The 14,468-nt window shown below is 41.8% G+C and overlaps 1 protein-coding gene across 1 annotated transcript in view; it reads right to left on the reverse strand.

Moving 5' to 3' along the window:
• Positions 1 to 1,913: 1,913 nt before the first annotated feature.
• The window catches only part of LOC113107782 (cysteine-rich with EGF-like domain protein 1), a 20,676-nt gene continuing 8,121 nt past the window's right edge, over positions 1,914 to 14,468 (reverse strand). The window contains exons 4-11 of the mRNA XM_026270494.1: positions 13,987 to 14,097; positions 13,090 to 13,181; positions 10,517 to 10,696; positions 10,061 to 10,156; positions 7,461 to 7,544; positions 7,295 to 7,390; positions 7,082 to 7,222; positions 1,914 to 3,293 (exon numbers count right to left, since the gene is read on the reverse strand). Of these exons, the coding sequence (XP_026126279.1) occupies positions 3,073 to 3,293; positions 7,082 to 7,222; positions 7,295 to 7,390; positions 7,461 to 7,544; positions 10,061 to 10,156; positions 10,517 to 10,696; positions 13,090 to 13,181; positions 13,987 to 14,097 (1,021 nt within the window). The 3' untranslated portion in view covers positions 1,914 to 3,072. The remainder of the gene's footprint in view (positions 3,294 to 7,081; positions 7,223 to 7,294; positions 7,391 to 7,460; positions 7,545 to 10,060; positions 10,157 to 10,516; positions 10,697 to 13,089; positions 13,182 to 13,986; positions 14,098 to 14,468) is intronic.

Consider the following 14,468-nt stretch of genomic DNA (forward strand, 5'->3'; position numbering starts at 1 on the left):
ACGAGGGGCTGGAACAAGGTTGGGACTGCTCCGCCCAGCAGCCCCTGACCGCCTCAACCTCCTCAGAGGAAGAGCGATTCACACGTGTTCTCACACAAGAAATTACATCCCTAGAGCCCTCCAACCTCACATAGTCAGATAAATATGTCATTTTATTTCTTAGAATTAAATGTAGTCAGCAACCAGACGAGTCAACACTGTCTGGTGTAGAAAAACTCACATAATAGTGAAACAATGTAATACACGTGTCGCCTCGGGAGCGTGCATGTATTTTTATATATATATATATATCATTTTATGCTAATCAGTCACGCAAACAACATCAATCTCCTCAGAGAAAGATGGATGCTGCAGCGAGCTCTGCCACCGAGGACGAGGAAACAGCAGCGCTGGTTTCCAAGCCTCGGGAACGAGTTCTAGATCTTGTGAACATGGGTGGAGATAGGATGAGACGTCTCCAACCCATTCGCCAGATCATGTGCGATTCCCATGATCGCGGTCACTGCAGAGCCTCAGCAACAATGCGACCGCAACTGCAAGATCGCATGCACAGACACACTCCTCGGAGCGTGCCCGGCGAGAGCGGAGCGCTTAACAGAGACAAAAGCACAATCAAGCCCCCCGAGATCTGACTGCGCGAGCTCCACTCTTCATTAATGCTGCTTATGTAAATTTTAGGCATAATATGCTTGTGTGACTTGTGCTTGTGCAACTGGTGAGCTCATCGACGCCTTTCCACATCAATCTCCTCAGAGAAAGACAGACAGCAAGTTGCGCCCTCTCATCGGGGAGAAAGTACCGCAAACGTGGGCTTCCGATCACCAAGAGCAGGCGCCGGATCTGGTGGCTAAGAAAGAAGATAGGGACTTGCCCGTCTTACATTACTTCAAGCAAATCAACCACCGCTCCGTCTCGGCGAAAGTGGGGCTGGCACTGCGAGAAACACCAGTGAAAGCTCTCTCAAAGAGAGCCTTCTGAGAGTGAAGCAAAGGTTCGCATCGCAGCCATCAACTCCCTCGAGAGCTGACACTGCGCGCTTCACTCTCAAGCAGACAACACATGAGCTGCGTGTGTCCCTACCTTTTTTTTTTTTTTTTTGGCAGGGAAAACACACAGCATGAACGCTGCCTGCTCTTGCCCAAAACTTCTCTTGATTGAAGCTTTGATAACGGAGTTTATCAGTGGACAAACGACACTTAATAAGACTCACACACAGACAGCGACTGACACACACACAGAGCGCTTGCTGAAGACACAAGGCTAATTACCGGCTTCGCCCGCCTATGACGTCTCACCCTTCCATTGGACTGATTATACACGTTATTCAGAGACTTCACCTTGGACGCGTTCTCCATTCATTCTCGACGCAGCTCGAGTTCCTGAAGAGGAACCAGGGGCAATTAGGAATCTGACTTTAGTTGCACTCCAGGATGTTTTAATAAATCATAATGTCTGCAGTGTGCAATGTGAATCAGTGTACCAGTGAACTCAGCTGAAAACATGAGATGTTCGGTTCGAAATGTAATAGGTTTAAGAAAACATGTTTAAGTTGTTTAAAAAATAAATGAATATATTTTGTATTTTGTGCTTTGGATTTGGTTTGGTGTGAAATGGCATTGATTTGAGACCCTCTTGTAATATTTTCTGAGATTTTAAAGAGGAGTAATTATTTTGGACAGGACTTAATTTCATCCATCTGAAATTGACTGGATGTGAAACGGGGTCAGAGGAAGACTTTAAAAACAGCTTTGTTGAAACTGGAGAATGGTTTCAGAGCATGAGAAGCTTATTACATTTTAATGAACCTTTAAGAAAACATTCATAATTCAAGCGTGGAGTTCATAATGCCAAACTGTGCATACAAAAGAGTTGTACAGTCCCGTGTCACAGGTTGTAAATGAGCAATGCAGGTTATTTAAATGGGTTTTTAATGAAATTATAATGTCCTCCATGCTACCAACAGGTGACAAGACAACTCAAAACATAATTCACATTAAGGCTGGCAGAAATCTTGCCCACGTCTCTGTCTGTCGTTATAGGGCATATTCACATTGGACATAATAAATATGACAAACAAAATAAATAGATGACACATTTACACATTTTCATCTAAAGAAGAAGGTAAAGCATGCAGACATGATATTATCAATGCATTAAAGCTACCTGTGCTGAAACCAAAAACTTCAGTGAAACAAATGACTGGAAGGCCACACATGTTGAATCTGCAGGTAAAGTACACTCAGTGAGACAGTGAATCACATTCATTACTGTATTCTACCGGTTGCATATTTAAAACAGGGGTCCCACAGCCAGAGAAAACCTAGAAAAATTTGCATCAGTGCATTCCTGGTCATGATATTGAATAAAATCTTATAAGTCACGGACATCTCTATTACCAATATACATTTTCTAGTTGTGCTAGGCAGACAGAGCTCCCAAACTAATATAAAAAAAGAAACCCTTATCCAGTGTTAATGGAAATGCACTGATCAAAGAGTGTGGGGACCCTGTTGAAATTGATTTGCCATACGTATTCAAGACCCTACTTTCACACACAGCCCTGGTTTGAGAGACGTCTTCTGTGACAGCTCTGCATTCATGCATTCACGCCCAAACAACATGACTTTCGGAGCGTCCTTTGTGTCACTTCCGAAATCTTTCAAATAAATTGTTTTATGCATTTAGACAGATTAGGAAATAATGAACAGAGTATCCATGTATAAATGTGCATAATGCCAACATGTCCATACCAGTATGTACAGTACCTCTGACTGAATGGGCTGTGTACAGTATGTCTCTTTGGGTTTGGCCAAGCATTTCCACTACTAACTGTGTGAGTCTCCTAAATACAGCAGCAGCTGAACTGTTGAAACACAGTGTTATAAATGAGCCGATCATCATCATCATCATCATCATCCACAGAGCTTTAAACAGCAGTGTTGCTGCTGCCACTCCGGCCCAGTGCTAAACGTCCCTGATTGACATGCATTCCCAGATCCATGGAGGTCACCAAACCCATAGCTTCATGTTTCAGTGGCATCACCCTGTTGAAGTCTCTCAGCGTCCGGTTCATTAGCGTCCTTTAAGAAAGCCGTCCAGCACGCGGTCACCCTTCTCTGAGATCCAGTATCCTGCCATGGCAGCCACTCCTCCGATGAAGATGGCGGTGAAGACCATGTCTCCTTTGGCAGCTAGAGTAGCGAGAGCACAGATCACCACGCCGAAGAACATCTGCTGGAGCACGAGCACCTCGTCATCCGTCATGTCATCAAACAAGCCCTTCTCTGGCCCCGCTGTGAGGACACAAACAGACGAGGTTACACAGAATGTCTCTCTGGGTGAACACACATAGTTTCTAAGACTGTGGCGGCATTAAAATGGACATAAATTACCCTATTGAGAAAGGAAAATTAAAAGCTTCCTTCAAGTACTCTGTGTCAAAATATATAATGGACAGTTTCCTACTCGTTCCTCTGTTTTTCACTTCCTGACTGACACAGGAACACAAGATTTTTAGCAGTGCTGAATGAAGGTGTGTAACTGATGCTTTACTCGTGTATGATGACATTCCTATACTGGTGTGAGTACACTAAATGAGTGCCAACTAACCTACATACTCAACATTCACACTGATGCATGATCAATGGGTCAATGATGTCATGCTTAAAAAATGCAATTCAAAAATACATTGACTATATATTTTTTTATTAAAATTAATTTTTGTGATGCATACAGTAAAAATGTCAAGGTGATTCAACTGTTCTGACATCATAAATACTGATCAAGGGTAATAATAAGTGGTTTGTCAAAATCACTTCACTGATTTTCCAAACTGCTTGACATCTGTAATATTTGAAAACATTTGTCAAATCAAAGTCACGTGGTGACCAAAGTCATGTGATTTATCCAACATGCAAAGAAAAACCCATGGGACTGTTTGTCAAGGTCAATCATTTGATTTTATTACAATTTAATAAAACCTTAATGACATTTATGAATTGTAATGTCACTTCACCCAAAAAACACTGCTACTGTCTACGGATGAGAAACTGTCGAGTGTGACAGAAAGCAGAACCCCGAGGAGGCAGTGAGGGAAATGAAATCATCAGCATGATCTGCCAAAGACGCCTGGGAAACCACAAAACGAGTTGGAGTAAGGCTGATGCCAAACGTTGGGGGACACTAGTGGTGCAGAGGGTCCAGAAGGCTGCAGAAGAAGTCGGCTTCTAAGAGCAGTTTGATTCTTCTATCAAGAGCAGGGGGTGCAGTGGGATCAGGTGCTGGAGCGTTTGTCCAGGAAGGAACTCTGGACTACTGGCCAGGGCAAACTGACCTTCCACATGCGTTCAGTAGCTGACATATTACCAACTCTAAACAACCTAAAGGTCTGAAGCAAAGACAAGGATCCATCCTGCCATCATTGTGAAGTAGCCCTGTGCACCATGAAACACATTTTAAAGGTCCTGTTTTTCACGCTTTTTTGAAGCTTTGATTGTGTTTATAGTGTGCAATATAACATGTGTTCATGTTTCTCGTGTAAAAAAAAAACAGTATTTTTCCGCTGTTTTCACTGTCAAAAAAACGGGCTGATGTCTTCCTTGTTCTATGAAGTCCCTCCTTCAGAAATACGTAACAAGTTCTGATTGGGCCAGCGGTTCCTGTGTTGTGATTTGACAGCAGCTGAGCACACGCTGCCCTCCTGGAAACATGATTGGACTAGTTTTGGGACTAGTTTTGAGAAGCAAGTGTGCAGGAGCATGTGCTGGAGATGTACTTATAATCACAGGAGCGTTTTTACTGACGAGATGCGCATGAAAATCGCATTTGATTTATTTGCACAGCCCTAACATCTAGTTAACAAAGCTAAACAGTGTTCCCCTTTGTGTAATAAGTAACAGAAACTGTTAAACGCACCAACAAAAATGATAAAATACACTTACCGGTTGTGGTCCATAAACAATACATTCTCCAGACAAAGAGGGAACTGCTCCTTCTTTCAAGAATCATCTTTGTGCGAATCCGGCATTAAACTGATTAAGATTGAGGAAGCTGTCCTCAGCAAAATGTGCTGCACATAGTTTTACATATGGATTATAATTTTCGGGAACCGAGTTAAACATAAATTGTAACCATTAATCTCCAAGTACAGCGTCCCTGGGAAGCCCACACAAAGGTGATTGGACTCCGAGATGAAAATAACAGCGTTTCAACAACATGGAGACAAACACAACTCTTCCTTCTTTTCCGTCTGAACGCAACAAGACCACGCCCCCCGTTTGTGAATTCATGTGAGCGGAGTTTAGTCAAAAAACTGTTTTAGTGACGTCATTACTGCAGGAACTAGAGGGATGTAGTCCAAACCGGTCGTTAATTGTAGGCGAATTCTGTTAAATAAAATATCTCGCTTGGCATTGCATTTTGAGCTTTAGAATTTTACAGATATTATTTATACTCTAACAACATTACACACTAACTAAAGTTTAAAACATGTGATCACAAAGAACGGGACCTTTAATAGCATTTTCCCCAAGGCACTGAAAGAAGGCCACTACAGATGAGAAAATGGCAAGGTTGTTGAAATTGCCGAATGGACGGAGACAGTCAACATCAGGTACCACTGCTCAGAGGAGTCAGTTTCCTAAGACAGGGACACAAGGTTCCCAAGTTTAGAAGAAATGACAGTACCCTGCCACCTATTTTGTATCAAGCTTCTGACTGTTGTTGACCCCAAAAGGGGCCATGACCACACTTCTGTCCAGGAGCACAATCTTGGTAGTTGTGCTCAATGTGCACCAGAAGGACGAGCTGAAGAAAGCCAAGTATCACTATATGATTGATGATGCTTCTACTAAAGGATGAAATGCAGTCTTGTTCCCTATTGAAGCTGGCTCTCGCGGCTTCCCAGCTACATCTGTGCACTACTTCTTAAAGTAGCTTGGGTTGGAACATAAACGACTGAGGAAGGCCACCAGGGAGACAGCAGCGGCAGCAGAGTTAATGAAAGATCACAGTTGGACTCCTTCTGCAGGTGAAGCCTGATCTGGTACATACATATATATATATATATTGTGACGAGCACTCCCAGAGGACTCAGCGTTGCCCTGGCAACCAACAGAAAACACCTGCACGTCCTGGTCACCGGCTGATCGGTCACAGCTGCTCCCCATCAGCCTGCACACTCTTGAGGAGCACACGCTGCAATCAAACAACGGTCTCGAACCGAATGCAACACTGGTCTAATCCCTGTCTCATCTCTTCACAGAAAGCAGCGAGTGACCGACAGCCCACCCACTTTGGAGCACGTCAGGACACCCACTTTCACCTTAACTGGCACCGAAGAGCACGGAGAGCACACGGGAAGCACCGGCCACCAGAAAGCGGAGCAGCACATTTCACCAGGCACATATATATATATATATATATGAATATATATACCATATTTTTCGGACTATAAGTTCATGTCAAATTAATTTTGATAAATAAGTCGGACCTAAGTATAAGTCGCATCAGTCCAAAAATACATCATGATGAGAGAAAAAAAAAACATATATAAGTTGCACTGGACTATAAGTCGCATTTATTTAGAACCAAGAACCAAGAGAAAACATTACCGTCTCCAGCCGCGAGAGGGCGCTCTCTGTCTTCAGTGAGGGAGCTCTATGTCTCCGCCCTCTCACGGCTGGAGACGGTAATGTTTTCCCTTGGTTCATTTCTCTTGGTTCATGTCAAATTAATTTTGATAAATAAGTCGCAGGACCAGCCAAACTATGAAAAAAAGTGCGACTTATAGTCTGGAAAATACGGTAATCACATCTGTCTGTTGTAGTTGCTCCTGCAGTTCCTGCTTGTGGCAAAGCATCACTGACGTTTATCTCAACTTGAAATTATATGAGATTAAATAATCACAGACCGATCATTTTAACTACTGATTTAATATTACCATCCATCAGAACATTGTACTGGTGCTGATGGAAATGAAATGATTTGTGATCGTGACACTGAACAATTTTCATGCTTTGTTCAGCTCATTTTGTCATACTCTTAGTGTGGAAGCGTTGGGCTTGATCATGTGTTTACTCACTCGGTGGCAGATTCTCCACACAGATGCTGTCCCGTCGAATGAATCCCTCTGCACACTCGCAGCGGAATGAGCCCTCCTCATTTATACAAGCTTCATTGAGTCCAGGACAGGCGATGGCTCTCTCTGAACACTCATCGATGTCTGACAAAGACAGAGAGATACATTTGAGGTTCATGGAAGCTGTCCAGAAATGGTCCATAAACACACACTTACCTAGACACTTTGCCCCGGTGAGTCTGAAACCTCGAGCACACTTCTTACAGCGAGCAGGTCCACTTCCCATACAGCCCACACACGCCTGATCACAGCCTGCACACAGCTTTCTGAGTACACACTCAAACACACAGCATGCATTTGTGAGCATTAGCGTGAGACTGACCTCTGCACTCATAAGAGCCATCTGTGTTGAAGCAGTACGTGTTGGATGGACAACGTGCTAATTCAGTGCCGCATTCATCCACATCTGCAGTAAACACACACACACACAGTGATAAAAAGCTATGCTACACTGGTTAGTGTTGTCCAAAGAACTGGTACTACGGTAACAAGTCAGAAAAAAAAATAATACAAATGTCTCAGTACTGGTGGTACCGAGTGACCGGTATCTGAAAGGTGCGCAGATGCGCTCTCTTCATAAAGACATCAAAAGGAGGAAACACACCAAAATAACAAAACACTTTAAAGACTGACACCCAGATCAAATGAAAGAGTTCAAGCAGGTAAGTTCTGTTGTGTTTCTCATACATTGATTTATTTGTGGCGGCCGCCAGAATATCAAAACTGACCGCCACAAATAGATTTTGGGAAAGGCTTTGACTTCGTTGAATAAACATGAGCTCTGCACATGTCAAAGTTGGAACCCAGTGCAGGTGTTTTTATATCACTGTATTTTTTGAAGGAAACCGACTGTCTTCAGAAAGTTATGGAGAGATCGTTACTGACTGATCCATGAGATTATTACAATATCTCAGACAGGATATCTAAACACTCAAATATCATTGGGTTTAGAAAAGAATCAGCCTCCTTTAAAATAATCGTATTGAGTTTTGCAGACTGTAGTGAAGACGGACAGTTTTTGTTTTATCCAGCTGTATTTACTCAGTGCTACGTATAACATCCAACATCAACGTGTCAAATAACTGACAGAATCGATTTGGTAAAAGGATCCCCCCCTTGTGTCAGAATTTTGTTGAAGCACATTTGGCTTCATTTTCAGCCTTCAGTCTGTTGGGATTGTCTCTACTAACTTTGCACATCTAGACATTGCAGTATTTGCCCGCTTTAGAAGTTCTGCTGAAGGTTCAATTTGACGGTGAATGTTTGTGGACTTCAGTCTTCAGTTCATTCCACAGATTTTCAGTGGGGTTTAAGTCTAGGCTCCGACTAATCCATGCAAGACATTCCCTTTTTTTTCCTTGTGCTCAGTTTTGCTGTAAAGTTGGAAGGTAAACTTTCTTCTCATTGACACCTTTCTGGCAGAGAGCAGCAGATTTTCCTCAGTTTTCCCCATCCATGTTTCCTTCTATCCTTCTACCCAGAACAGCATATGACCACCTCCATACTTTACTGGAGGAATGCTGTTTTCTGGATGCAAAACTGGATTGGATTTCCACCAGACATATTATTTGGCGTTGAATCCAAATATTTTAGTCTCTTCTGCCTCAGAATCTTCAAGGTGCATTTTGGCAAAGCTCAAGTGGATTTTCTTGAGGAGAGGCTTTTTTTCTCCATCCCCCCCATACAAGCCACAACTGTGGAGGATTTACGGTATTATTATCACATGCACACAATGACCACTCTCTGTCACAAATGTTGCCGTTAGCTTCTAGGTCTTCTCTCTGACCAGTGTCCTCCAGCTCTTTCATCAGTTTGGAGCGACGTCCTGATCCAGGGAGGGTCAGTGTTGTACTAAATACCTTCCACTTACTGTGATTCTAGGCACTGATAAATCCTTTGAAATGTTTTTGTCTCCATCTCCTGACTTGTGCCTGTCCACACCTTTATCCCAGAGATCTTTTGACAGTGTCTTTCAAAGTCAAAGGGCTTTGCGTGCCGTTGAAAAGGTGATGAGCTGCACCTGATTGAGTTTACAAGCCATTTTTAGGAGGGGGATCCTACTCAGTGATTCAGTTTTTTTTTCTGACATGTTGGTGTTTTATCTTTCACTCAATAAAATACAGCTGCAACAAAAATTGTAAAGCAGCCAAATGTGAATATTTTAAAGGGGGCTGATTATTTTCTATACCCACTGTATGGCTTATGATTTGAAAGTGAAAAATGTAAAATAAGAGCAACTTCACATCTTATGTTACCTAGATATCCAATTTTTTGTGCTAATAACATTGGAAATAACTTAAAATATACCATCATTTTTGGTCAATAATACAATCATTAGAAACCATAAAGGTTCTACGTTAGTTTGTATACACTCACAATATCAATGAAACATTGAGCTTTTGTAAAATAAAGAAAACAAACGGACTGAATTTCTTGCCGTCTCGTTCTCTGTGAACTGGAACACGTCACAAAACTGAGCATCCACTGCACTTCAGAGCCGGCGAGACAGTATCGCGACATTCATCTTTGCAGCCGACACAGTCTCAGAAAACACTAGTTTATTATGTCATTAAATTGAATAAACATGTCATTAGTCAACTAATGGCTTAAATGAATCAAAACTCTTTAGTCGGGGCAGCCCTATAATTCTGATAAATCATGCAGTCCTTCATAATAGTTCTATGTGAAGCCTGACAGCCTCTGATCACTGCATGTGTGCTTGTGTGCCCTTCCGACGTACATCTCCATTTGTGTTCCACACAGAAGTTTGGAACAACATAAATGTGAATCATTAATTAAAGATGTTTTACCGATTGCTCTAAATCAGTCTGAGTAGGAAAAATCAGTTTTTACAAATATGAATTTTGTTCAAACCACTTTCCAAATGAGTTTGTATTTCTGGAGAAGTGCTTTTGAGCTCACCAACACACTTGCTGCTGTGAAGGATCCATCCAGGCTTACAGTCCAGACATCTGTTGTCCTGTGGACCTGTGCACTTTTTACAGGAATGATGGCAAGCTGCATAAAACAGACAGACATTTGAACATACAGTCAATATCTTCATATGTGAATAATGTTCACTGAGCAGGTCAACTGTGGTTCAGCGCTTGGGAATAATAACATTTATGACATTCATTTCTTTCTTCTTCGAATGCATCTCTGCAGCAGATTTTTAGCACTGATTCTTCTGCAACAACTCTCTTTCTATGCATTTTTTGTTTATTTGCGCAATGCTTCTTTGAACTTGCATTTCAGTTGAATATGAGTCTTCTTCTAGTCAAAGTGGATTAAAGTTATGGAATATGCAACATCACACATTGACACCAGTGATCAGATGTTTCAGCATCATGTTTCCTGTAGGCTCCTGAGAGCGGTTACCTGAGCAGGGTGGCTGTGTGTGGTTGGAGCTCTTCTCTCTGTAGTATCCGTCAGCACAGTCCTGACACAGGACGCCCGAGTATCCCGGGTCACAAACACAGTCTCCATCTCCCAGACGTGTGCCTTCACCCTCACAGCGGCCCAGACCTCCACACACTCCTCCAGCACCAGACGGACACTCTGCACACACACAGAATCAGCTTCTCTGCTGAAATCGGAGTGTGGAGACCAAGCAGGCAGGCAGATGCAAGGATGAACTCTAAAGGATCGTTCACCCCAACATTTTTATTGGCTGTTAATTTACTCACCCTCAGGCCATCCAAGATGTAGATTACTTTGTTTCTTCTTCAGTACAACAGTAAAGAAGAGTTTTAGCTGAAACTGTGGTCCAATATTAAAATCAGCAAAAAAAAAAAATCATATCAAGCAACATAAAAAATTTTTTTACACTCGTGGCTCTTGACAATCAGTTTGTGTGAGAAACTGAACATTATTTACAACATTATTCTCTGTAATCATTCAGCACTCCAGTTCCTCCAGCAGTCACTGAGCAAACGGTTTGACCCGAACCGAAGACCGATGAGCCGCTGATATGCTCATGTGTGAACCTAACACTTGAACGAAGGTTTTTATGGTTTCTCATGGTTTATGTTAAAAGGTGAGCTGATGAAGACTAGTTTGTTCACTTTACATGCTTTAGACATTTAAAACATCCATGGTTCACAACATTATTGGATGCTTTCATAATATAATTGCATATGCGTGATGTCATTGTGTGATTAAACAAACTAGTGAACTGAATCAAATCATTTGAAACAAACTGTCTTGCACAGACGATCATTTTGCTTCATAAGACCTCAATATATCGTCAGGAGTCACAGGAATTTATTTTGCATTGCCAGATATGCTTTTTTTTTGACTGTCAAAGTGCCAGTAGCCACTGTCTTGTATTTTATGAATCACCAAGGACCGCAGTTTCAGTAAAAGTCTTCATAAATGTTCTACTAAAGAAAAAACCTACATCTTGGATGGCCTGAGGATAAGCAAATTAACAGCAAATTTTCATTTTTGGGTGAACTATCCCTAAAAAATCCACAGCTTCTGTGAAAAATATGGAAGAGCTGATCAGCTGATTTGGTGTATATGAGCAAATATTGCATGATTTGTAATGCTGTAAGGCAGATATCCTCAAATTACCTAGCTTGGGAGCCAATATCAGAAAACAACATTTGACCAGAGATCAGTGAACAAAATTACATGTCAATATCATACTAAATAGATTGTAAGAGCAGACTGATGGAGGGAAGAAGTGCTTCCAATCATTGTATTCTTGTTAGCAATGAATACCTCCAAAAAAACATGTGTAGCCATCATCTCTTTGCATCAAAATGGCCTTACATGCAAGGAAATTGCTACAAAGAATAATGCAGCTGAAAGAACCATTTACCAGATCATCAAGAACTTCATGGAGAGAGGTTTGACTGCAGTGAAGACGTCTTCAGGACGTCCCAGAGTGTCCAGCAAGCACCAAGACTTTTGGATAACGGCCTGGTGTCAAGAGGGGCAGCAAAGAAGCCACTTCTCTCCAAGAAAAACGTCATGGACAGACTGAAATTCTGCAGGAAGTACAAGGATTGCACAGCAGAAGACTGGTGCGAAGTTATTTTCTCTGATGAAGCTCCCTTCCGACTGTTTGGGACATCTGGAAAATCAATTGTTTGGAGAAAAGAAAAGGCAAATGCTACCGTGGTCCTGTGACATGCCAACAGTGAAGCATCCTGAGACCAGCCATGTGTGCTTTTCAACTCTCATAATTCTGCCCAAAAACACGGCCATGAATAAAGAATGGTATTAAAACATCCTGCAAGAGCAACTTCTTCCAACAATCCATGAGCAGTTTGGTGATGATCTGTGCATTTTCCAGCATGATGAAGCATGATGAAGAAGTGGCTCGAAGACCCTTACACTGAAATGTATTATCTGTGGCCAGGCAACTCCCCAGATCTCAATCCTATAGAGAACCTGTGGTCAGTCCTCAGAAGGCGAGTGGACAACCAGCAGCCCACAAAGCTGACCAACTCCAAGAACTAAGGCAAGAATGGATGGCTATCAGTCAGGATTTAGCCCAGAAGCTAACATCAGCTAGCCAGAGCAAACTGTAGAGGTCATGAATAACAAGAGTCAACACTGTAAATATTGACTCATTATATATCTTTGCCAATAAAAGCCTTTAAAACTTACGATATGCTTCTTTTTGTTTCTCAGTATACCATAGAAACATGTGGAAATTTAATTGACAAATACTGAAGCAGCAAACTTTGCAAAACACAAACTTAGGTCACTGCCATGACTGTATATGGTTTTCATGCAGTTTTAGAATGTGGAAAATGTCAGCTGTGACTTCATAACCAAATCTGTCCTGTCCACTTTGACCAGCTTCAACCAGTAAAATCTGTTACTAGATCAGCAGTGTGACAAGTACCTTAGCTAAAAGCTGCTCCACAGTAGGCTTGGTGTGTACAGCTGTGTGTGTGTGTGTGTGTGTGTGTGTGTGTGTGTGTGTGTGAGATCACCTGCACATTCAGGCCCGTAGTGTCCAGGTGGGCAGCACAGTCTGAGCTCCTCAATGCACAGCCAGTCGAACAGGTCTGGAGCCTCCTGCTGTCTGTAACCTCACACACAACACATTCTCCTTCAACGTCTCGCATATCAACCAACAATTTACACATCTCTCGCTAACATCATCAATGCAGTGAAGTTTACTCAGAGTAAACAGACTGTAATTTGTTCTCTCAGGATATGTTCTTACACTCTGGACAGAACCTGTTTGATACGTCTCTCTTTGTTAATTATGTAGCATCCAGCAAAATATAGCTTACACAATGTTTGTTCACAGTCATCAAAAGCTTCGGTGTCAATGAAGCACAGGGAAAGGGGAAAGACTAAAAAACTAGATGAGTAAAGTTAGAGAACAAACTGTGAAGACGGCTTGAGAGAGACTAGCAGGGCATTGGATTGTTTGCATGATTCTAGCATGATTAGCATGTAGCTAACATGTTTCTAGCATATTTTATAATCATGATTAACATTGTTAACATTTATTTATAATTATACACATTGTTAGCATTTGGCTAGCATGATTAGCATGTTGCTAGACAGTTTACACACTCTATAAGCCTTACTGTACAAAAGTTTTGACCCCGTACATTAAAGTCTATGGGTCTTTTCTTAGTTTTTATAGTCTGTTTAACAAAATTTGTAAGTCCGATCAATTAGAAAAGATAAAGCAACCCGAGACAGACTAGTCTGAACATCTGACCCGAGGTGATTGTTGTAGCTTGAAAAATCTTGGAGGAGATACAGTCCAAATTTAGTCTCTGAAGAAGAAACTTTAATTGCACTTTCTCAAGCCAAATGTAATGACTGCACATGACTGTAAATCACAACAAGCAGAAGAAGAAGACAGGCACCTGTGAAACCACCACGTCTCCACCTGGTCCTCTATCTGCTCCAGCAGCCTGTTGCAGTCAAAGTCAGACTTATCACATACAGCCTCTACGATCTCTAGCAGACGCGTTTCACTGCAAACACACACACACACACACACGCCTGTGAAACAAAGATCACGCACCAGGATAATTACTAGCCCTTACTATTGAAATCTTGTGCTCTCGCTCGCCCAGTAAACTCCACATCATAAGAAATGGAAAAAAGAATCTATAATTTCCATCATACTGGAGTATGTTTAGCATGTGCTCAACACAATTTTAATTATGTCTAAAAGGGATAGTTCACACAAAAATGAAATGTGATGTGTATCTGCTGACCTCCAGGGCATCCAAGATGTCACACTTGGAAACAAACCAAGATTTTTACCTCAAGCTATTGCAGTCTTTCAGTCTTAAAATGTAAGTGATGGGAATCCCTGCTAAAACATGCAATAAAACAACAA

This window comes from Carassius auratus, chromosome 8 (assembly GCF_003368295.1).
Source record: "Carassius auratus strain Wakin chromosome 8, ASM336829v1, whole genome shotgun sequence".
NCBI lineage: Eukaryota > Metazoa > Chordata > Actinopteri > Cypriniformes > Cyprinidae > Carassius > Carassius auratus.